The 26,171-nt window shown below is 35.1% G+C and overlaps 1 protein-coding gene across 1 annotated transcript in view; it reads right to left on the bottom strand.

Annotated features, from left to right (window-relative positions):
* The window catches only part of LOC117084903 (A disintegrin and metalloproteinase with thrombospondin motifs 3), a 60,356-nt gene that overhangs the window by 7,589 nt on the left and 26,596 nt on the right, over positions 1-26,171 (bottom strand). The window contains exons 9-18 of the mRNA XM_033213320.1: positions 24,681-24,826; positions 23,281-23,456; positions 22,041-22,174; positions 20,403-20,526; positions 16,995-17,075; positions 15,070-15,233; positions 9,399-9,564; positions 6,779-6,911; positions 2,661-2,868; positions 560-677 (exon numbers count right to left, since the gene is read on the bottom strand). Of these exons, the coding sequence (XP_033069211.1) occupies positions 560-677; positions 2,661-2,868; positions 6,779-6,911; positions 9,399-9,564; positions 15,070-15,233; positions 16,995-17,075; positions 20,403-20,526; positions 22,041-22,174; positions 23,281-23,456; positions 24,681-24,826 (1,450 nt within the window). The remainder of the gene's footprint in view (positions 1-559; positions 678-2,660; positions 2,869-6,778; positions 6,912-9,398; positions 9,565-15,069; positions 15,234-16,994; positions 17,076-20,402; positions 20,527-22,040; positions 22,175-23,280; positions 23,457-24,680; positions 24,827-26,171) is intronic.

The raw sequence follows: 26,171 nt of genomic DNA, 5'->3' as shown, positions 1-26,171 counted from the left end.
TGACTAAATAAAGACAATAAACCCTGCTTTTGCCATACAGCAAGTTGGTAGGTCAGGCAAATGCTTAATTTTATCCTATGTGCAAGGTGTCTGTCTGAAGTTACTCTATGGATAGACAGTTACTGGAAATGGCTTTAGAGTTGAGAGACATTACCCACACATCAAAATTGAATAATTTTAGTAAAATATTTCAAAACCGTTGCAAAATTATGCCTTTTAATAAAGATGTGAAGTTATAGTTAAATATAACAAGGAAAAATTAAGTAGTTCCTATGAGCAACACAAATTGATAGATGTTACATATACATAGCATAGCCCTCACCCCAACGTCACCAGCCAGAAATGGCAGGGCTATAGTGGTCATGACAATTAAAAAGTGTAGGACATTGCCTCAAATGCTGATCTTAAAGAACTGAATTGGACTAATATTTCACAGGTGTTTTCCTTTGGTTATTTATCAGTAAACGAATATAAATTCTATAACTTCTCTCAAAAGGAAATTCTGCTTTTTGAGGTTTAAAAACATCAGAGCAGTGAAGTCAGTTGGTGTGACACCTACCATTACAAGGAGGCAGTTGACAGGCTCTGACCGACTCAGGCTTTTCACCATCACAGTGGTCCCCAGCCCTGCAGAGGACCTGCCTCACCTCTGTTCCTTCACCGCAGGTCACTGAACACTGCAGAGACAAAGGCTGTGGTTACAGACATTTATTCCACCAAGACCATGCACATACACACACACACACACACACACAGAGACACACAGATCTAGAGTTCGTTCTCTATTAAGTGATGCTGCACAGTGGTTTTGAAGATAGATACCACTGAGTTTATATTCTGACTCCCTTATTTACCGGCCTGGGCACATTGTTTTTTCTATATAAGATTCAACTTCCTTATCTGGTGGAAAGCTGGGATAATAATACCTGCCTTATAAGATTGTTTTAGGACCAAATGAAGGTAAAGGAAACAATGTGTATAAAGCAGTAGCAAAATGCCTGGTACCTAGTAAGCATTCCCCACGAAAGAAGCCATGATTAATAACAATGTTAACATCTGCTGTAGTTTCTAAAAACAATGTTGATGATATCTGTTCTCAGGGACCCAATCATGGTATTGAAAGTCCCCACTGCTTCTTTCTTACAGATGGCAGAATTTACTGATAAGTTGCCTCGGATGGTTAATTCAGCGTCCTTGGAACTACTATTATTCCATGTTCTTAAGTTCTTTTCTCTAATGAAAATCTTTACTGCTCAAAACTAAGCTCAGAAACGTCCATGCAATGGCCCTAGGAAGGTGCTATGGAGGAGGGACTTCTACTGAGCCTTTGATATGAGTTAGCATTACGGTCCTATGTGGGTGACCTGTACTTGTATTATGGTTTGAATGTCCCCTCCAAAACTCAGGTTGAAATTTAACTGCCACTGTAATAATGTTGAGAGGGACCTGTAAGAGGTGGGACCTCTCAGAGGTGATTTATGGGCATAGATTAATGCTATTATCTTGAGAATGGGTTAGTTATTGCAGGAATGGGCTCCTGACAGAAGGATCTTCTGTGTTTCTCTTGCATGCTTCCCTGCCATGTGATGCCTTCAGCTACAGGAAGACCCTCTTCAGATGCCAGTGCCATACCCTTGGACTTCGCAGCCTCCAGAACTATATGCCAAATAAACTTTTGTTCTTTATAAATTACCCAATCTATGATATTCTGTTAAAGCAGCAAGAAATAGATAAGACAACTTGCTTGTTTCTTCCTTTCTGGGCTTACTCTCCACTTCCTCATTAGTTTCCTGTCTGATTTTTGATGCCCTTTCCTCCTATAAATGATTCTCCTATGACCCCAAGATTTCTTATTTTGAATCTTTAGAAATATCTAAGACAGGTGGTAATAGCTGACAGTGCAACATGGAGTCAGCCAATTAACAGACAAACATCATCTGGACAGGTATGCTAAGCACTAGCTGAGTACTGAGGAAACCAGGCACACTATTTTTGAGAAATGTGTGTACTAGTGGCAAATACAGATTCAAGAATCAGAGTTATAATACTTTGTCATGAACAGCATGGTAAAGTTAAGTTGCACTGCCTTTCAGATGTAGAGGAGGAACTGCCAGGAAAGGTACCACCTGGAAGATGGTCATTAGGACTACGGAGACGAGCTTTGGTGGAGAAGGAGAAATTATCAGGTAGGAGGAGGGGGAGTCCAAGTTAGCTGAAAGGTAGGAGGCTCAAACAAGCATGGTCTGTTTGGAACAGTGGGAAGTTTACTCGAACTGGGACAAAGAGTAGGAATGAAGAAAGAATAAAAGGAGTTAGTGCGGTGCAAAATGGTGCTGGGCCCTGCATTCAGTATCAGGGGTTTGGAATTTATCCTGAAGGAACAGGGAAGTCAACAAAAATATTGGACAAAAGAATAGTCATCTATCAGACTTCTTCACTATGTTATGAAACACATAAACATGGTTTGCCCCTACCAACTAAACGTAAGTGCAGGTACTGTTTTAAAGCATTAATTTTTCCTAATAGCTCCAGGTAATTACAAAATATGCAGTTGTTTCTCAGTTCACACAAAGCCTAACTGATGTTTAAGCCAAATTAAAATATCTACACATGCTTACACACACACTTTACATATGCATGCTCAGAATTCACACACCTACCTCACTCCAGGGTCCCGTTTTCCACTGTGCTGGGCAGGGCACTCTGTTACAGGGCCGGCGGCTCTCGGGACGGTCACCCATGCAGTACTTGCTGTGCACAGAGCGGTTGGTGCCATCATGGAGTGGCTGAAGGCAGCGTACAGTACGAAGTTGATAGCCAGAACTTCCACAGGTTTTGGTGCAGTGTTCCCATTCTTCTGCTACCCAGCTGTGGGTGCGGGGGTTTAACACTGAAATTATCACTGGTATGTATAGTGCACACATTCCCACCCGCAAAGCCTAGACTCTTCTGCTCTCTGAGTGACTTGCAACCTAGTGGGCACACTGCAGTTCAGGAAGTGGTTTCAGAAAGACGGATATAATGGATCACTTTTTAGCAATAGCAGGTTGAAACTTTTAATGCCCTACTAATTTTTTTTTTCCTGCTTCTCAGTGACGCTGAAACCTTCTCTTTTCCGAAAAGGATGATCTACAGAGGGTTTCTGAAACTCATCTTAAAGTTGCCCTATAGATTCAGGCATGAAGGCAGTTTTCAAGGATAGCACCAACTCACTCTCAGTCATATTTTCTAACAGTGTTAAACATCTGACAGTGAATTTTTAAAACAGAATCCATCTAATGCTTGCTAAGACACACTTACGATTTGCTTACATAACCTTCTGTTTTCACTATGGTTTCCTTCTCTCTTGATCATGTCTATTATACACAGTTAAAAGTCTGGTTCACATTCTACAGAGGGTAAACCTCATGTTTTCTTCTGGGTTGGAAGAGGGCACATTTTTATGAAATCTAGAGAGCTCACTCATGTTTAAATATTTTAACTGATATGACGGTTTTATTTCTACAGTTGTTGCTATGAAGGCTACCTGACATATCTATATCATTTGGATAATGCAGTTCTTCTGATTAACCCTTACTGGGCCTGACAAGAGGTAAGGGTGGTATGCATTGGGGCTGGGTAAAAACTGTTCACACAAATGCACCTGATAGCAGTATTTCCAGAGGCATTTTCCAAAATATTTACCAGGGGACATTCCCAGATTCTAGTGTTAGTGTCCCAAGCACTTTCCAAATCAGCTGTGGATACGACATTACACACAGTTCTCCAGTACACATGGTTACCAAGTCCCAAAGGGCTGTCACCATTGATTCCATCTGGTTATGCAATCTGTCTGTATGTAATTCAGGCTAAAATTAACTTTGCCTTTTCCAAAGTTACTTTCCCTCTGCAATTTTTTTTTTCTCTCCATATATAAGAGACACCAAAATATAACCATGCTAAAACCTTGGCAATCTTTGGTATTCACAGTTTAAGACTGCTTTAGCTTGTCAAACTGGAGGTAAAATGTATCATGACAACTGGACTGAGGAATTTTGCTCAATTTTGAAGACCTCAATGATGAGTCTCTTTTGAAGACAAATATACTTCACAGATACAGGTACTTCTGATTACCTCCATTCCCTCCTAAGATCTCAGAATGAAAGTAAATGACAAAAATGTTATAAATCTAGAAAGACAAAGAAATTTGAGAGGAAGTCACAACAACACAATTTAGGAACCTAGAAAATAGATGGACATATGGAAACTAACTCAGGAGATTAGGAAGAATGAAGTCCAACTCAGCAGTATAAGGTGATGAGCAAACTGACTTGCACTGCAGAACTTTAGAAACATTTAGGGATTAGAGGCCTTAGATACAGTGTGAGCTGTGAAAACAAGGGTGAAACCAAGACCGAAAGCAGGAGAACTAATGAAAAGTCTGTTTGGAAGCAATTAGACCCTCTGATTCTTAACCATACAGGGTGATTTGCCCTCCTCCAATGCAGAAGACATGAGGTTTATTATCCTCTGTAGAATGTGAACCAGACTTAGCTGGATACAATAGGCATGATCAAGAGAGAAAGAAACCATAGTAAAAACAGAAGATTATGTAAAAATCCATCTGTGATGTGGTGAGATCGCTTTAGACACCTATACACATAACATTTCCAGAACAGCATTTAAACTGGCTTACACTCCTTAGGAAGAGATTGATTCTGCTCTACGGAATCTATTTTATAAGAAAAGCCCTAAATATACAATTAATTGAGGGCCTTTTAATAAAATGGCTGAGTCAGATCACCCTATAGTTGAGCCCACCAGCTATGACTATAAGGCAAACTTCTAATCAGCATTCTAAACCCTGCATTTTTATACACGTATGAACATCCCAGGATTACCACATGGAAATCCTCTAACATAAATGATGGAGGTGGAGTGGGTGTGGAGAAATGGAAGAAAAGAACTCAAAATAAATTATTTAGAAACAGGGAATGAATCCTTGATACTCCAGAAGAGATAAAAGAATATATTGCATCTGTGAAATAAAAATCAAATGCCTTGAAAAAGAAATACCTAGAGCTCTTAAATATTGATGATATCAGAGCAAAAATGAAAGGCTCAGCAAGTGCAACAATGAACAATAGGAGAGAAAATCCAAGCTACAAATGTCCCAGAAAGAAAGAACACTGAAGAACACAGGAGAATTAAAAAAAAAAATACGAGAAAATCTTCCAGAGATGAAAGATATCCATTTTATATTTTTAAAAGTTTGTGTCATTTGCCACAATATAGATGAAACTGGAGGAAGTTATGCTAAGTGAAATGAGTCGGACACAGAAAGACAAATACCATGTGACCTTCACTTATTTTCTAGATTCCATATGTGGAATTAGAAAAGTGGAACTCATAGAAGTGGAGACTAGAATGGTGGTGATTAGGTGCTTGGGTGAGGGTGAAGGAGTAATGGAGAGATGTTGGTCAAGGGGTACAAAGTTTCAGTTAGAAGAAATATGTTTTTGAGATCTACTGAACAGCATAGTGTCTATGGTTAATAATTATGAAACGGATATTTCAAAATTGCTAGGAGAGCAGATTTTAAATGTCTGCATCACGAAAAATGATAAGTATGTGATGTGATAGATTGGTTAATTAGCTGAATTTAATCATTCCACAATGTATGCATCCATCAAAACATTACACTGTACCCCATAAAAACATACATTTTTTATTTTTCAATCAAAAATCTCTACAAGTACACAGCACAATGATGAGTAAAAATGAGCACCAAGTCAATGTCATCACTGGGATTTCAGGACACTAGGAATAAAATGACGGTCCTACAAACTTTGAAAGACATAGAGACCAAAACAGGTCATAGAGAAAGAATTGAGAATCAGAATGGCAACCAACTTTTCAATAGCAACACTTGAGTGTAGATAATAATAGAACAATATTTCTGAGTCTTAGGGATGATATATAGTTTGGAATAACAGGAAATCCCACAGAAGAGAAAGGTAGTAGGAATTCCAAGGAGGATGATGAAAGGAAACCCTAGGATGAAAGCTGGTAAAAAGTCCAAGCTGGAGCTGGAACACAGAGAACTCTGTTCTCTAAGATTCTTCTGTTTCTATGGAGATTACAGTGACAGGATATTTGGATGTTTAGTATTTTGAGGGGATTGATACTGAGAAAGAGAGTTTGGGAATGAATTACAGAAAAGTAGTAGAAGATCAAATACATAAAATCAAAATATGCACTTATTCTGGAAGAAACATTACAAGAAAGAAACCATAATAATGTGCATGCTATGTGACTCAGGTATTAAGAGAGATACATGTTAATATAAACCCTGAATATTGCGATCAGTAAAAGGTATGTTAGGTCAGCAACGGGAGTAGCAGGGAAGGAGAAAGTGTGGCCTCTGGGTGTGCATTTGCAGAGTGGTCACAAAATAATACAATCTTCACATTTCACAGTGAAAATTCAATGTATAATGTCTAACCTACCTCCCAAAAAAGTCAAGGAATAGAAGGAAAAACATTTGACTTAGAGAGAAGGAAACAAGTAATTACCAAATATCAAAATAAATATAACAGTTGAAAGTGGTTGTTTTTGAGGAACAAGAATGTGGTGAAAGGCACAATTGAGCTTTATATAATTCCTGTGAAGTGACTTGACTATTTAAACCATGTATATATAGAGCTTTGACTGAAAATAAAATCAAAACTAAAAAGAGCTAAAGGCAGTGAAGTCCTGATTTTGACCTACAGATACGATAGTTAAAATAAATGCTTACAGCGGATGTGTACACTCTTGAATATTGCACATTCGTCTAATAGGTTTCGGCTTTTTGTTGGCCTCACAGAAGCTGCGATGGACCATTTTATTATCACTTTTCCTACGGCATCCATATTTAGTGTACTGGAAACCTGGAAAAGGAAATAAATTTCTTTGGATTTAATCACTTATTCATGCTGTTAGTTACTTGATTATTCACTCACTCATTCATACATTTATTCATCCATTCAATAAATATGTATTGAGTGTATACAATTTGGCACTTCAATAGGTGCTGAAGGTCCCAAAGAACATTAAATAAACAAAAACGTTTGCCTTTTCAGAGAATACATTTAAAAAATATTGCAACTGCATGCTTCTTAAAGACCTAGACTCTAAATATACAGTCTAGTGTGAGAGATAGATATGAAAACCACTGTGACAATATCTAGTGACATAGGCTTTTAGAAAACTATGTAAATAACTTACAGTAGAGGGCACTAAAGGAACACAGAGGGAAGAGATCTGTAACTTGGAGGAGGGGAGGGGAAAGCTTGGAGGATCAATACTTTCCTTCAGCAGAATATTGAAGTTCAAATAGTATGGGGTAATGGAAATGAAGCAGAATTATTCTCCAAGCAAAGGAAATAACATATGAAAAACTGTGGTTTCTTCAGAAAGCTGAAGTATCATGTTGAAGAGGGCAGGAGGTAGGGAAGGATCAGATCTTGAAAGCCTTCAGTGTCTTACAAGTTCTTGGACATTATTGTGAAGGTTATAGGGCGTTACTGAGGGTCTCTCAAACATCAACTTTTATATTTGTAATTATGTATATATATTTGAAAAAATTCAAACCTATCCAAAAGTTGTAAGAAAATACAACAAATATTTGTATACCTTTCATCTAGATTGATTTTGTGACTTATGTCACCACATTTGCTGTATTTCTTTATAAATGCGTATGTGTGTAAATATACATATAATTTTGCCAAACCATTTGAAAGTTGAGGATATCCTGATCCGTCACTCCTAAATATTTAAGCATAGATTTCAGAAGTACATTCTCTTATATAACTATAATATCATTCTTAAAATGAGGACATTTAACATAGACATAATGCTATTATCTAACATACAGACCTATTCCAAAATGTTCAGTTGTCCCTATCATGTTATTTATGGCAATCCTTTTCTAGTCAAGGATCATATGTTGCATTTAACTGTTATGTCTGTAGCCTCCATCAATCAGAAATAATTACTGAATCTCTTTTTGTCTTACGGCATTTACTATTTTTGAAATTTAAAAACCATTTGTTTTATCAAATGTTCCACAATTTGGTCTGTTTAATTGTGTTCTAATGATGAGATTCAAGTGATTCACTTAGAAAGAATGCTGCATAAAGTGATGTTGTGTCTTCAGGACAACATATTAGAAGACTGAAAGATTTTAATCTGGGAAATAATATAATTTTACCATTCATTCATGCATTCATTCAAGAAAAATTACCCTATAAATTAAGGCAGAGAAGAACATCAATATTAGTTGACTAGTTAAAAGGCTATTGCAATAATCGTCCCTCCCAAAGTGGTGACTGGAGTCTGGTGAAGAAGGAATAGATGTGGTAGATATGAAGAAGGTATATCTGACAAATATTGTGACCAAGTAAATGTTGAGAGTACAGCAGAAGGGAGGGTCCAAATTAAATGGGCATCTTGTAATGGATAAAGAGATGTCATTTAAAATAATTAACTATTGTATGCCTCCCTCAAGAAAACACTTTAGAAATACAGCCTTGAACTTAAAATTATAAAATAAATAATTTACACAAGCACTGCCTAATACAAATTTTGTTCTCAATTATTTGTTGACATTTTTGTAACAGCCTCTTGCCTTCTCCTGCCCATGGGGGATAATTGGTAATGGAGCACTTGTTTAGAACTAGAGGAACCGATGATGGGAGAAATTGAGAAACATTAAGTCCAGCTTAATGGACTCTGGAAAGGGAACGGAGGTAGCACAGTGCAGTGAGTGAGAGCATGTGTTCAGAAGCCAGGTTATCTGGGTTTGAATCCTATGTGCTCTGGGAAATTATCTTGTGTGTCCTTCAGTTTTGCTACCACTTTAACAGAGGTAACAATAGTACCAACTGCATAGGGCCATTGTGAGTATTCATGCATTGATATATAAAGCATTTAGAACAGTATCTGGTTTCAAATACATAGCATAGTCAGTTACACAGTCATGCAACCAATAGCCCTTTTATTATTAACTCTGGTAGAAATGCAGAGAGATATAGAAAGTAAAAGTAGGGAAGAAGAAAGGTGAGAAGCAGAGTACAATGAATTTGGGAGAGTTTTGGAGTTTGGGAAGAATAAAGTGATTAAGAGGACCAGTACAGGAATGCAAGACAAAGGACCTGAGAGAAAAGGACAAGAAGATTTTACAGTCTGTCACTGTTATGAAAGGAATCCTATTATTTGATGATTCTTTCAGTAAAAATGTTTTGTATTGATGTTTTGATGGTTATGTTTGGTGTTTCTCAGATTGTGACCTCGATTAGAGACAGCCATAAAGGTAGAAGCAAGATTGGGTTTTATATGCATTACATTTTGATATAATAAATGTGTTCAATTGTTACCTCCACCACAGGGTTTGGAACACTGAGACCAGCTCTTCAAAGCCCACTCAAAAGTATCGAATTCTTCCTGGATGACATTGTTGCTGTTGATCATAGGTACTGTGTCTTCATGGATGATGTACTTATATGTCAGGCTAGAGCGGGTATCGTTTTCTTGAGGTATAATCTAACATACACATGAAATCAATATGTAAATCACCTGAGGGTTTTACATTTTGAGTGTCAAATTACAAATATTTCAGAATATTGCTCTTATTAAAACTGAAAACTTTCAAATAGTTTCAAAAATTACAATGTTTTTATTTCTGTCAACTATAGTGCACATGTGCCCTGTTTAAGAAGAAGATGAAATATCTATAACACTTTTAACACAAAAGTATTAAAAAATACATACACTGAGGGGTAAGAGTTTGTATTATAAACATAATAACTTTATAAGATTCACTGTAGGTTTCCTTAAATTATACCATCTCCTTTTCAAAGGATTTTAAATTTTAAATGTAAAGAATTAAAGTTAAAATTAAAGGATTAAAATTTTAAAATTTAAAACTTAAATTTAAAATTTAAAAATTTTAATGCATTTTAAAATTGTCTTCAAAGGAAATTGTTTTGTTATGTTTTGTTCTGATGACAAAGATAGTAATGTTCCCTCCAGAAAATATATACATTATGGAAAAATATAAAGAAAAGGAAAAAATCATAATTCTACCGAACTATAGAAAACCAGTCACTTTTATTACTGTGATAGTTCCTCAAGACATTGTGCGTATGTGTGTGTGTGTATGTGTGTGTGTGTGTGTGTACAGACATATATACTTTTCTGGCCTTGTTTATTTCATGCACATTTCTCAAGATAGTAAATATTCTTTGAAAACATGCTTTTGGAGTGTGGAATGATGGTCATTGGAGACTCAGATGGGTCAGGGGAAATGGAAGGGGGTTGAATGATGGGAACTTGCTTGGTGGGTACAATATGCATTGCCCCAGTGATGGATGCACTGAAGGCCCTGACTTCACCACAATGCAATATATCGATGTAGCTAAATTGCACTTGTACAAAAATAGTTAAAAAAAAGAAAATATACTTTTAAATGTCAGCATAGTCTGTAATCCTAAAAGTGTTATGTATTAGTGTTAATAAGTGTGTGGTAACTCTTGAATATTTGTATTGATTAGAAATTTTCCCAACTTTCTGGGGATGTCTGGCTTTTCTTAGTAGACTAAAGGGAACAAACACTTTAGAGTCCTAGTTCTTCTGATAGACTGGTGAATGGTCCTCCAGAACAGTTTGAACAATTGTTATTTTAATAACAAGAGTGTATGAAAGTGGCCATTTGACACTACATATTACATAATTTTCATCTTCATTAATTGGATGGGAAAAATATCACGATTTTAGTTGTTATTTATTTGATAACTAATAAAGTTTAATTTTCCTAAGTTTATTACTCACTTATATTTTCAATACTGTACATTGCATGACTGTCCTGGTTTTTATTGGAACTGTACAAACATTTTTTCTCTCCTAAATAATCTGTGCACTAAAGATATGAATTTCTTTTTGTAATAAGAGTTGCAAATATTTTCTCAGTTTGTCTCTTGCCTTTTAATTTTGTTCAGGGCAAATTTGTCTTTTAAAAAATTAATTGATTTTCATGTAGCTTTCATAGGATTTTACTAATTATGCAAAGGGAGAAAAGTGCAATTCATTGGTATTCCAAACTACACGTTTACAACTACCTTTTGTTTGAGAAATGAGGTGATACTAAAACCAGTGGGGGTTGAGGATCTGGTTATCTGGCTTTTATTCTTTTTTCTGTCTTTGTTTTTAAAGCAGCATTAAAAAATCAAGCACCATTCGAACAACCCTTACACTCTAGCCAGATATCTAATTCTCTTTGCCCCAGACAGCCTAGCCACCATGTTCCAGAACTCAGAATGGAAAAGCAATGTCATAATGACAGAACATTGCTTGTCCACACCCTCGTCTCCTAGCTACAAATCTCTCTCTTGTACCTTTAGCCCACACCACTTGCTGTGGTCAGATTATAATCAGTGGGCAGGTCTTGAAGCATCTATCATGATGGTTAAGCATCAGGTCTCTAAAGCCAGATACTCATGTTGCTAGAAAATAATACAAAGTAATTATATTAGCGTGAAATAGAGCTTCTGGCCTCCAATCATTCATATTTAAAATAATCTAAATAAAACTTTAATATATATTTTATTATGGAACAGAATGAGAGTATAGAATAGACCCATATAAATGTGTATAATTAATTTTTGACATAATTGAAAAGGTATTTTAACAGAGAAAGAACAGTCTTTTAACAAATAGTGCTAAAATAACTAGACATAGTGGTGGTTTAAGAAATATGTCTAAGATTAGGTAAAAAAGGACTGAGAATTCCGTCTTGGTTTCACTGTCCCATGTTCTGTCTCACTTGAGTCACTTGCTGTAGTGGAAGTCAGTGTCATATTGTGAGGATGTATATACATCCTATGGAGAGGCTTAGGTGGCAAGGAATCATGAACTGCTACCCACCACATGGAAAAGCTGGGTAACAATCATCTGAGGCCTTTCGCAACCATGTGACTAAGCTTGGAAGCAGAGTAACCCCCAGTCAAGCTCTGAGATGACTCTAGCCACAGTTGACAGCAAACTCATCAGATGCTCTGTGCCCGAACTAGTCAATTAAGTGGTGTCCAGATACATGCTGCACAGAAACTATAAGTATGTTTGTGTTTAGCTATTAAGTTTGAGGGTAATTTGTTTTATAACAATAGATAACTAATATGGACATCCATATGCAAAAATAAGGACCTAATACTTCATACAAAATTAACCCAAAGTGATTCATATACCTAAATGTAAACTAAGACAGTTACCAAAAAAAGTAGGAGAAAATGTTTTGATGCTGGATTAGACACAAAAAAATTTCATAACACCAAAATCTTGATCCACAAAAGAAAACATTAATAAATTGGACTTCGGTAAAGCTAAAATATTTTGCTCCATGACAGAAACTACTGAAAGAATGAAAAGACAACATATGGGCTGGAAGAAAACATTTGCAAATCATGTATTTCACAGAGGACTTGAATACACACAGAGCTCTCAAAACTCAACAAAAAGAAAATATAACAACTTGAACAATGGGCAAAAGATTCGAACAGATATTTCAAAAGGGAACTACTTTTCAGAGGAAAAAAGACTAAAAATTGAGTGGAGCAATTTGACTTTAGTATAATATTTTATAGGAAATCCAACAAATAAAAATTCTGTATAAAACAGAAACTAACAATAAATTTCAAATCAAGTACATGTCTTCTGCTGTCATCCATGAGGGAGTAATGGAGTTGCCTTCCTGATATTAAAAGCTGTACAACTGGGCAAAATATTTGCAGAAACTTTTTTTCTTTTTGGCAATGGATAACATGACAAAGGATACCAATCCTTGTAAGAAGAGAAACAAGCCAGGTCTTATTCCTGAAAAGGGCCAGGTTCTGGACCCTGACACAGAGAGGAGGAGCCCAAGCCCAGTCCAGCCGTCTGACTGAGCAGAGGAGCTAGATTAGAGTTTGGAACCTTCAGAGCAGGGCACTAAAGAAGAGGGGCCTGCTTAGAGAGATCACCTAGAAATCTCCATGGGTCCATGACTGAGGGTTGGTCTGTGTATGGCCAAGACACCAGGCAGTCCACGGTGAGGGGGGTGCTCGGAGTGGGACAGAGATACCAAAAACCAGGCAGGGCTAAGCGTAGCACCAAGAAAGGCCACACCATGGGAAGAAGGACAACACTAAAATAGAATAGCTGCAAGGAAGAATAACACCAGGCCTTAAAGGATCAGGATGATCTGACAATAACTTAACTGCCTGCCAGAACAAAACCAGACACCTTACAATTTATCTTCCAAAATGTCGAGTGTACAAGAAAAAAAGAAGCAGGAAATGTGAGTCATAAAATAAAAATAGACAACGTGAAGACCCAGAACTTAAAGGGTAACTTAGATGTAATGAGTGAACATTATGAAAAATTCAGCCAAAAAATGGTTTTTACAACAAAAAGAACCAAATGGAAATTCTAGAAAAGAAAAGTGCACTATCTGATACGAAAAATTTACTGGATAGGCTCAAGGACAGACTGGAGATCACATAAGAGAAACAGAGACTTAGAGCTCAAAAGGAATAATCCAATCTGAAAAATGTATTTTAAAAAAGATTATAAAAGGATGAACAGAGCCTGAGACTTGTGGAACAATTTCAACAAATTTAAATGAGTCCTAGGAGTAAAAAAGAGGAAGATGGGGTGGGGGTGATGGTTTGGGAAAAACAATGAAGGAGAAGACATCATGGGAAATTTACCCAAATTTCGTCAAAAACATCAACCTACAAAGCCAAGATTCTCACTGAACCCCAAGCATAAGACATACAAAGAACACCGTAAACTGAGTGTATCACAGTCAAACTGCTAAATCAACAAGACAAAACAAAAAGATGAAGAGGAAAATCCTAAAAGGCAGCCAGAGAAAACTGACACATTACACACAGTGCAGCGATATAAATGAGGCTTCTCTACATAAATGATGGATTCTAGAAGGCAAGTGCTGTATAAATGAGTAAAAGAGGGCCCCTGTATATTGGCCCCTAGGTTATTTCTTCACAGCACGCTGAGGCTGAGATCTGTTAGCTCAAAAGCCCTCTGCTGCCAAATACAAACTTTCATACATCCAATTGTTTTTAATGCTGCCCAAATGAGGGAGTTTTAGCCATTTGGGGACTGCCTGCTTTGCACAGCTATAGGAAACTGCATCCAACGTCTGCTAGATATGAGTAAGACCTTCTGGCTATAAGGACCTCACGTTGCTGCCTCCCTTGGAGCCTCTGACCCACAGACTCTCTGCTGTGCTGCTGCTGAATGACACCACCTAGGCACATACACCACCTCAGATTCCCCTCTTCCTCCGAAGTTCCCTTGCCCTTCTGTCCTCTGGGTGGTGGCCCCACTTGCAAACCGGCTGAGGCCGCGCTCAAATAAAGTGTGTGTGTGCTACTGCCACCTTGTGGCCATATCTTTTTCTTTGCTCAGCCCCCAAACCCTTGGAACTCGCTAGCTCATAAAAACACAGTGTTGAAAGAAGGGAAAAAAGGAAACAAAAAAACAAAAAACTAGCAACCTCAGATTCTATATCTAGTAAAGATATCCTTCAAAAATGAGGGTGAAAATAAAGATATTTTCAGATCATTGAAAGCTGAGAGAATTACTTGCCGATATACCCACACCACAAGAAATGCTAAAGGAAGATCTTTATACTGAAGGTAAATGATACTAGATGGAACGTTAGATTTACAAACTAGAATGAAAAGCATACGAAATGGTAAATATGTGGGTAAATACAAAAATCTACTTTTAGTGTTGTCTTTAAAAGATAACTGATTATTTAAGTCAAAAATCAGAATGCTGCCTTATTCAGTTTATAATATATATACAATAAATTACATGAAAATATTGCACAAAGAATAGGGGGGAAGATAAATGGAATTATTTTAAAAGGCAACTCATTTTTCAATGTTCAAAGTACGTTTAATGTTCAAGGTAAAAGTGTCTTCAGATAGATTAATTATAAAATAAGCTGAACCAACTATACCATGAGCCCGTAATGCCACATACCAAAACAATAACAGGATCATGTAAAGGTCCATCGGTGTGAAGACTTTCAATGTCATCTTCAATGTTATAATCCCACTCCACACCAAGATCTATGAAGGTCCGCGACTTGGCTTCCTCCCCTTTGCCATTTAAAATATAATGTCCTGTAGCCTGGTTCTTAATAGCTAAAGGAAGAAAAATGAGTAACCAGCATACATTTTATTTTATCATATTAAGTGCTGAAGATTCACAGCACATATATCCTTTCTACAAATCAATGACCATATTTCTTTATTAGTAGCAAGCAACCAAAATGGGTGTTAGTTCTGATATTATTCCCATTCTCTTGATTAGGCATTCAAAACTCTCATGAAGCATTCCCAACTAGTCGAAAATATGGCAAGATGGTTAAATAGGCAAAAATAATGTTTGCAAATATTCCCATTTGAAAACATCGTCAAAGAGGTTAATAGTTTCTAAATCATTTATCCTATATATTTCCTTACAAAACTGGGAATATTTTGAAAATGACAGCTACTTTTTCAATAATTAATAGAAACAATTTATGCTAGGATAGCATATAACGTGATCGTTTATTTATTGCATTTTTTAAAAAGTTGGTCAAAATATTTATAGTCATCCAACATAGTTGAAGTAATTTTTCAGGCCAACAATTTAGTTCTCATGATTGTAAAATTTCAGAGCCATATCACCTACTCATATAGTTAGAAAAAGCTGCTTACTGCTAATGGAATTCTTAATGTAGTATACATTTATTACATATTATAAAATTAAATAAAATGCTGGCTTAGTGAGTAAAAAATAATGACTAGGATTTTAAATTTTAGATTTATCAGAATATAATGTTATATTAGAAAGCAAAATTTCATGTTACTACCATTATTGAAAATGTGTGGAAAACATGAGTAATTTTAATTAAATGTATCTATTCCTCTTGGGCTTTAAACTGGTCTATTTTTTCCAAGGACATTAATATGAATTCTAGGATGAAAAATAAGGAATTTTAAATACTGGAGAAAGGCCTATAGCTGACTGCTAGACTATTATTACATTTAGTAGTGAACATAGTTTAAATGTGTTTAAAAATTCTATGAAACACCATAAAACAATTCATGTTTTAAAGTCACAACTGAAATAAAACGATTGGCTGTAAATTCTCATGGAGTTGATATGTGATGTCTTAGTTTCGGAAATTATCTTAGTGTTCTTATAGGCCAAGGAATAGGAAAGTTATGTTTACACTTGTCTATACAATTTAAATTTAAAGCTCTTTAAAGTGACATTTCCATGTAATCTTCTCATAAAAGAAAAAATAATATCCTTGTGGAAATTATAATCAGCTCTCTGTGGCAAATGGATCTGCATGTGCCAGTCAAAAACCTGACACATGTCAGATATTAGAATAATTTAAGATTAGATTACTAAAATTCACCTGTGGTTGCTTTTCAAAGAATGTAAAATACAATAAAAATAAGGCAATGTACAGTATTGGATCAATCAAAATATCAGAACTTATTTGTCAACATAAGTATGATGAATTTTTCTGACATTCCTTAATTTAGTTGATTTTAACATATTTATTTTCTTATCCCCTATTACAGAGCAAAAAGTGTATAAGAAATATAAACTCGTCAAATGATTTTTTCCCTCATATAATTAGGAACCAACCCCAGTTTCCATAAAAAATTAAAGCTCTATTTTTTAATATTTTGTATTTTAAAGTAAGCATAGTTGGGAGAAATGACCAAAAAACCTACATAACATTCAATTAATGCATTTATGTATGATTTTGATTCTTACATATGTGTATGCACATATATGTACATATATGTATGTCCATATACACATATCTATATTTACGATTTCTTTGACATTTCAATGTTTCAGTGCATGTTGAAGCAGATCCAGCAGACAGAAACACTTACCAAGAATATGAGGAGAAGCCTCGTCTTCTTGGATTAACACATGTCTAGCCCCAGGGGGTATATCAAACATCTTAAGGTACCCTTTGCATGTGTAGTAAATATTGTAGGATGCAAAGAAGAAAACAAAAGCAATAACCATGGTTAGTTGAGCACTACATTCTTACTGCTTCTGCATGCAGAAGAGGGCATCCATAAATTTAAAGAAGCAGTTTCAGAAATTAACTTCAAAGCATTGGTAGCTTTTGTGACATCCAACATGAAATTAGAGGAAACTTTTTTTTTTATTAAAGAGGGAAAAAAGTTAATCTTGTTACCAATGTAGTAGTCACTTATCTTGTGTTGACCTTCAAATGATGTCAACAACAATTCAGGCAAATACTATACTTTCCTGTGTCCTTCTGTGTGATTCTAGTTTTCTAAACCATCCTTTTCAAGTGGAGTCAACTTTTAATGAAAGTTCACTTAAGTGGTGAACTTTTTGGGATATGTTATCTGCCTACATATTATTTTAAAAGTCTAAGAGGGAAGTACAGATAGATAAACTTCTAATTATTAAAATATTTTCATATTTAAAGCCTTCTTTATTATAAATGAGTTACAAGAGAAAAATCAGTGCTTTCATTTTTCTTGTGATCAGCATTAATTTTAAAGCTTTAGACAAGTTTTATGATGGGACTATTTTAACCAAATTGACAACGTGGATTTTAAACCACTTAGTTGGAAAATGTGTGCAAATTGTGTTACGCATTGCCTTTATATGCACCCTAACCTCAAAACCTCCTAAGCCAGAAATAAGAAAATCAATATGCTTAATTGGTTGCTTTGGGTTTTAATATCATATATCATTCCTATTACTGTAAATGTCATATATCACATACTATGTTGATATTATCACGTCCTAAAAATTATCTTACAGTCATTTAGAATTAATATTATGCCCATAAATCATAAATATTATGACCTGACAATAGTCAGGTCAATTAGAACAGATGTTATACATCTCATTATCATATAAATAAATGAATATAAGAAGATTATGTAACCTACACCTTCAATACATTATGAAACATCCAGTACATATTCTACGGAGAGTATTAACAGAAATGCAGTTATCAATCCACAATTATGGATGAAATAAGAAAAAAAAGTGTTTTTGCCATTTGTATATGTACAATAATATATACCTATGAATAGATTTACCTAAATTTTTCACAATATTTATTAGTGTCCTAACTAAATAAAGTGGTCCTTTTGGGATCAGGGTGTTGAGCACTTTAGCCTGGGGTAAAGTCTAACACATGAAATGTACCATGTTTGTCTGAGTACACAGTGGCTAGAAGGAACATGCTTAAGATGCCAAGTAGAGCAAAACAGCTTGATGCCATTTATGGATGCCCATCTTTCTGCAGTTTGCTACAACTTACCCAGTACGTTTTTAGCTTCTCTTGTTTCAGCAAGAGAAATATTACGAGCTCCTTTGGGTAAAGTGAAAGCGCCTCTTGTCTTCCCTTAAATAGAATGTCTTTAATTAGTGGTGGGTTCATGTTTATCAAAGTCTTGTTGTTTCATTGACTATCTCATAAGTCATATATTTTGTTAGGCAAGATATAAAATATGTTCTGTAAGTTTATGTGTTGAAGTCACAATGCATTTGTAATAGATAATGCCAATAAACTATTAATAGTCAATGAAAGTAAGACTAAGCATGAAAGTAAGGCTAAGTAGATTATTTGAAGTTGAATACTTGCAGATTTCATTTTCCAGCAACTTCAATTCTTTATGGCACCTCTTGCTTAAATGTTTTCCTGTTGGAAAAGGTTAATCAGTCTATTAAATCACTATGATGACAATATTAGTGCAAAGATATGGATGTTAGATTATCTTTGAACTGTTTGAATTGGTATGACAGATGAAAATTTTCTAATGTTCTTTTGGCCTTGATTTGCAAGTTTAGCATAATGTTTGAGCTACCTGAAAAACAGTACCAATACTTTATATTGTACATAATATAGAATGAATGAACATGGAAAAACCTTTTCTTTACATTAATTCACTGTGGAAATAAAACAAAATGAATTATTTTACATCCAAAAGAAAAGAATAAAATGTAACTCGAATAAAGAAAGCACAGTACATTATTTCACAGCAAGATGAAGAAAATTACATTTGACTCCACTGAAAATACATGTATGTAATTATATTTCTTTGCTTTAATAAAATAATGCAATCAATCAGAAACAGCAATATTTGCTTTTGAACAATTTTCAAAGTATAAAACAAAGTAATTTATCACACAGGAATAGCAAAGACATCAGTAACAAGAAAAACATTAGAATATATTCTCCTAGTAATTGAGTTAGGTAGCTGGGGTACAATGGGAGTAAAAACAAGAAACTAAGAGAATTATTTCATATGGATGAAGACTTTTTTATAAAAGGAAAAATCACCCTGATGACAATATACTTAATGTAAACCATATTTCTTTGGTTTTGTTTTACTTTCATGATTTTATAAGATACCAACAGCTCTTTGGAAGACATGAAAATCTTCTTAAGCAAACATCACATCAAATTTATCTTTAAGTGCTGAAATCCCAGAAACATTTGCCCAATAAATCCTTATTGAAGAACTGAATATCTGATACGAACTCAAGAAATTATTCAGTAATAAATATTGGTATACAAATCTTTTATGAAAATTCCAATGAATATTATTAAACTATGGATAATATTGCCTATTATTTGATGTATGACGACAGCTTTTTGTTCTACCTTTGAACCTTCAGTGTATGTCTAAGTCCAAGTTATTGACTATGTAACAAGCATAAACATTTACAGACATGAGCAATTATATCTCAGGTTAGTTTTTGGTTGTACCTCAATTTTGTTTAAAGTAAATTTTTAAAAATTATGTGAAATACAGATCCAAGATTCCTAGATTTATAAACAGGATAAAACTGTTCACTTTTAAAATAAGTAAAACTAATGTGATACTTTAAAAGTTGTATCTAAAGTTTTATAATTTTTAAACTCCTGATCAATAATTTATGTGCAACAGGAATTCAAAATAAACATCAATTCTGATAATTCAATCTGCATTTTATTAAAAATGCAAAATAAAATACATATTTTGGCTAGCTAGTATAACCGATACTGATTTTATTTGTTTCTTTTCTAAATTTAGTATGTATTTTTTTCATCATTGACACTATGGAGTACGAATTCATTCAAAGTTTTTTTCTGTTTTGTTTTGTTTTTAAGTTCCTTAAAAGGTAATCTGAATAACAATAAATCAGCAGCTAAATTTTGGTTATGTTTATAGAGAAAATGCTGCATTTCTGAAAGAAGAAGCTTCAAAAAGTACAAATCACAGAGAAGCATACTAAATTCATGAGAGACCTCATCTTACCAAGCTTCCTGGGAGTTCTGGTAAATGTCCCCTTCACGGTTCGACAGTGGGAATTATCTCCTCCACAGACACCACACTTATCCTCAACCTTATTAGAACCAATTTCTTTATCACAGCCCACTTTCTGGAGAGAGAAGATGTCAAATGTGGCTAATTTTAATGTGCCCAGTAGTGGTCAACATCCCAGAGAATAATGAACCCTTCATGGCCCACAGTCAGCCAATTTACAGCGAACTGCCACTGTAGTCATGATTTTTAATACCTTAGTTTTTTTTTAATAGGGGGAAATCAAATGACTTGTACCCTAAGTGATAAAGGATATATTTCCTCTAGTCCAATGAAATATTTACACCATTTTAAATTGTCATAGTCATCAAACACACATATAATGAGCACAGATGTAGCTGATGCTGAGGAGACAAAAAAACAGTAAGTGCTTTTCCCTTGCTGCTCTCACATTTATGATGATGTATAATAGTGAGTTGTATATTAGTGTAATCTTTAAAAGATGGTTAGGATGTGAGATCAAGCTTCACAAGAGTGGTGAAGACTTTCACAGGGGCCAAAGAAACACAGAATGGAAAAGCATTTCAGGAGAGCAGACGAGTTACAACAAAGCCAGAGAGGTTGTATGTTCATGGAAAGTGGGTTCAGAGGTCAACATCTAAACCCATATTTAAACCAATGGAAGGTTAGTGTTTCATGATAAGGAAAGAACAATGAAAAATCTGCATGGAACAGACTGCAGAAAACTTGAATACCAGGAAGCATTTACATTTTCCCATGAAACGGGGAAATACTGAAGGTTTTCTGAACCAAGCCATGTTCTTAATGTAAATCACTGTAGAATAATGATACACAATACACTACTGCACTCAAAAGTATGGGATGAAAGGTGGCAGGGAAAATAAGGGACACACACATTTAATGTACTAGGTACTGTGGCAGGTAAAAGCTGAACAAAACATACTATACTTTCAGGAAAATGTAAGCTCAATTACTTTAGACTCCTTAATACAACACTTCAGTTTTGCTGAAGTATACAGGAAATATACATTAGGAGCAGTGTTTCAGTTAATAAGATAATTTCATATCAATTTAACTATGAACACAAGAAATAAAATGCATTTTTAACATGAGATTAAATGGAGCAAAAAATAACCATGTTTGCTTCTCAACAACTTTTGTTCTAATGTGAAATTTAGCATTTAAAGTTAGCATTGATTAGAAGGTGAGAAAGAAATGTCTTATTATTTTTACAACAAAAGATTAAATACACTTAGCACTGATTATTTTTAAAAAGACCTTATATTTTAATAGTAGATGGCTACTGAAATATCCGAAGCAAATGCATCCTTACCAATTTGTATTCCCAACCTAGAGGCCTCAGAGATACTTAGAAAAGGCATTTGGCTGGAAATTAGGAAAATTATTTAAACCTTGATTCTGCCAGTGACCAAAGTTTGATTTGAGAAAGTATAATGTCTCCCAAATGTATTTTAGCTATTGAACTATTCATGGACACTTATTGTAATGTGATTTCAAAGATAAAATAGTTTAAAAAATTAAAAATGTGCAGATGAATGACAGTAAACATAGATACTGTAGAAAGCCTTTGGGAAAGCAATTTGAACTTACCACACACTCTCCTCGCACACATATGCTATATGGATCTTTGTAAGAACAGCGCGTTCCATCATGCACCAGTTGTTTCATGTAAGCAACATCTCCAGTCTCCTTGGACTGACAGTAAAGATGGCATCTTTTCTTGGCTGCAGAAGATGGAGGATAAAATTAACTATTTACATAAAATGGAATGTTTGAACAGCATAGTTTGTTTTATTTTTAAATATAAAGTTTCAATGTGATTTCCCAAAAACAAAAGGAATACTGTATAAACAAATAAGGAGTAAGGAGAAAAGTATGTACACCTGACATATTTGTTTTAGCTAAGGTGACCATATAATTTATCATCTAAACTAGAAAAGGGGCTCTAGTAATAGCAGGAACAACAGGGATAAACCGGGACTGCCCCCGGCAACCCTAGATTTCACCATAGCTCTTACATAAATTTTAATTCGAAACCAGTTTAGTTTTTGTAGTATTAGAGCACTAAAGAATGTCTCTGATTTGCCTCAATTACCTACCATAGTTTTTGTCTCTTACAGGATGCAACTCACTTCACCAAAATAGATAAAAATAATGCATTTCTTCTTAATGCATTGCAACTTCGAATTCTTACGTGTATTCTTCTTTCCTTTAAGGCGGATTTGAACTGAACCCAGTGGTGTATGTAATCACATGACTATTTCCTTTGATTCACTCAAATAAGAAGTATGGCAAAAAGTTGCCACTTGGACATATTTAACCAAAAATTCAGAAGTAAGAAGTGAAACATTGAAAGAAAATTTCCAAATGTATTTTTTATACTAGTTGATAGTACAAAAGTAAAAGGTTATAAGGTATCTTCTGTTACTAAATAATGATCTTTCTCTTGGTCCTGACTCAATTGTCAAAGTACTAGATTTTTCTCTAGTTGTTCAGAAAGGAAAGATCACAATATTCCAGAAGTATTTCCTAGTAGAGGGATTTTGGTTGAATCAGGAATTCCAACATCTCTCCCAGGCATTCCTTTCCACTGGTCTTTCACCAGTGATGGTGATAGTGCTGCTTGCCAGGAACTATTGCACAATTCTTACCTCTTTACAGAAAGGGTACTTTAGCCTTATTCTTAGAAACCGAAGAGAACTTACTCCTATAAGCACCAAGTTTCCTAAGTTACCAAGTAGGGATCAAGAGTCCATGGGATTGGTGCTGGCAAAGCTTAAACTGTGAGTAACCATCCACACAGCAGGGAGAAGAGCAGGAGACTACTCACGGTCAGGATGTTCATATGGCAACCAGTGGTGTTTGGTATTCTGGTATTCAAAGTGGGAGTTTCGCTGCTGACACTGCTGTGCTCTGAAGTCCTCAAAGTGTTTTTGGCATTCTTCTGTGTTACAAAGTTGGTACTCAAAATTAACACCAGGACAATCCTGACCACCATTGATGGGCCTAAAGAAAAGACAATACTTAAAAAGGCCTTTTGGCTTCTGTCTAGCAATTGAAGCTTGCAGACACAGTGCTTGAGGGCATAAAGCCAGAGTTTCTGGGCTGCCAGCACAAAGTGAATGAACTCATACTTCCTAATTTCAGTCCCTTTCCAAAAGCACCCTTCTCTCCCTGCTGGGTGGAAAAATATAACAAAACACAAAGCTCAACTTAAATCAGCTTTTCAAATCATATATTTTAAATGCATGGCAAAAGTGTGTAAGAAAAAAAAAAGCATGTATATTGAATCAATACAATGATATTTTTCCACCATGCATAAAACACATAGATGCAGCTCAAAGAAACTTTGGTCATTGCTCCATGACTCGGTTTCCTCATATGTAAAATGCAAATAATAATATATTTTCCCTTTGAGGAAAATTGTGAAGATTAAATGAGCTGACATTATTTAAAGCACTCCTAACAAACCCTGGCTCATAATGAACTTCAGCTGATCTTTTAATTTTTATTGTCTTTGTTACTTCTAATACTACCATCATCTCTTCCTGTGAAGGCAGGTATGTGGCATCAGACAGTCTTACGAAAGACATGCTCAGAGCCATCCTGCTGCCAGAAACAAAGAGAAAAAGCTGCTCACATATAAAACCCTAGACAAGGAAGAATCCTCTAAATGTGATAATTCAGTTGTTTTTTTCTTCATAAAGATTGCTGAGCACACAATAGGGATTCAATAATTGTAGTCTGAGTGAATGAATGGATAACTTTCCCCCAACAGTCACCTGGCCTTCTATCACAATCTTTCTTTTGCCCTCCTCTGAAGCGATCACATTCCACTCCCTGAAGAGAGTGAGTCTGTATGCTCGGTACCGCTCTTTCCTGGACACTCCCTTGCTTCTGGCAGTCAATCTCGCAGTGCCCATGCCCATGCCCACGCCCTTAGGGCACAGTGACCTACTTTCCTTGTTCAGCTTCTTAATATTCCTGAACAGCAACTTCTTTACAAATATTCAATCTCCATTTGATCTTCTTATCTTCATCACTGACTGCTTGTCACAAGACTGATCAATGGATATGTATTGAAAACACAGACTAGTTTATGAACCATGAACAATTTCTTTTCCTGCCCTGTGTTTTACATGCACTTTATAAAACAGAATACTAATAACATAATATTGAAGTATTTTCTGGTTTCTCTAAAAATAATAAGAATTACAAGGATATACTCACATGGGATTATTGCACTGGCGTGTTCTGAAACGAACACCAGTTCCACATGTCCTAGAACAGGAGCCGAATTTAGTCCATGACCCCCAATTGCCATCTTGTTTTTGCTGATTAGCATTCTTCCACATGCAATGACCCTTATAGCACCACTTAGAAAAATGACAAAGGGTAATTATTAAAATCATGCGTACACTAAAGTTGAAGTTGTTATACAAGCACCATCTAGTTAAAGGGCTTTGTTACTGCTCTTTTTTCTTCCAGGTGGAGATGCATTTAAAATTATCCAAAAGCAATTGTATCATTAATATACCTTATCAAAGGGTAATTTAGACTTGTATTTTTCAAGTATAAAATTAAAATGGAAAAACAACATTCACTCAGACTAAGTTTTTAAATGATACATTCCCCAGTGAGCATCAAACATTATAATCAATAAGAACTCTTTGAGCACCCAGCTTGCACAGTTGGTAATATTTTACCCTTCATCTGTCACTACCTATCTCATATCAGAATACTTTGAGGGCTATATGATCTTTTTAAAAATGATAACATAAAATATGTCTTGACTTAGATAATATAACATGTCCAAAACCTATGCAGCTTTCAAAGCACTTTTATTTAACTTGTAAATTTTTTCATTCACAATGATTCTGAGAGATAGATGGGTCATATATATAATCATCACCAATTAGATGAGGAAAATTGAGGCCCAGAAAGGTTCACAAGCAGTTGAAGGCCATCTGACCAAGAAGTACTTAAGTGGGGCTACCAGAACTCTGATACTATAGGCACCCAGCTTAGAGTGCCCTGCATACAGCAGGTGCTCAAGAGATGTTAGTCATTTTCCTCTCCAACATTTTGACTTACTTTTTCATACTACATACAATAAAAGCATTTGTTAAAACTCAACTTTTATAAATTTCAATATAACACCAATATATTTAAGAAAGTTGGATATTAAAAAGTTAATTATATAATTTTTATAAAGCAAAACTGAATCAACTCGTTATGTTCTTGTTTTTAGTCAGAAGTTTATGATATTGAATTTTCCCAAAGCAAAACATTGTATATAATGTGCTTTGCATAGTGCCTAATATAGTGCAAATACTTAAAAAGACAGGTTTTATTATTAATATGCATATAATCCTTGTCACAAGTACAGTTTATACACATTTGAAATTGAGCTTTGAAAGAACTAAACACCATATAAATCTTCTGTATCAGGTTTTGGTCCTGCCTACAATTTCTCATTTCTAAACTAGTCAAAGCTCTTCAACTTGAGTTCTTAACATGCCTTTGTTTTGGGATCTTTGCCCTTACGAGTAGCATAGCTTGGCACTAAGCCAATTTCTGAGCATTCAATCCTGACTACACAATTTGAGATTTAAAACCTCTGGGCATCCTTCCCTAAGGAACAAGGCCAAATCTTCTGTATAAGTTCACATGACTTTATTTCTGGGCAGCTTTCACAAGGAATAGGATGCCAGCAGGTCA

The sequence above is a fragment of the Trachypithecus francoisi genome, unplaced genomic scaffold (assembly GCF_009764315.1).
Source record: "Trachypithecus francoisi isolate TF-2019V2 unplaced genomic scaffold, Tfra_2.0 Lachesis_group1, whole genome shotgun sequence".
In the NCBI taxonomy this organism is placed as follows: domain Eukaryota; kingdom Metazoa; phylum Chordata; class Mammalia; order Primates; family Cercopithecidae; genus Trachypithecus; species Trachypithecus francoisi.
Note: the sequence above shows the minus strand (reverse complement) of the source record. Positions and strands in the feature narration are given on the sequence as shown.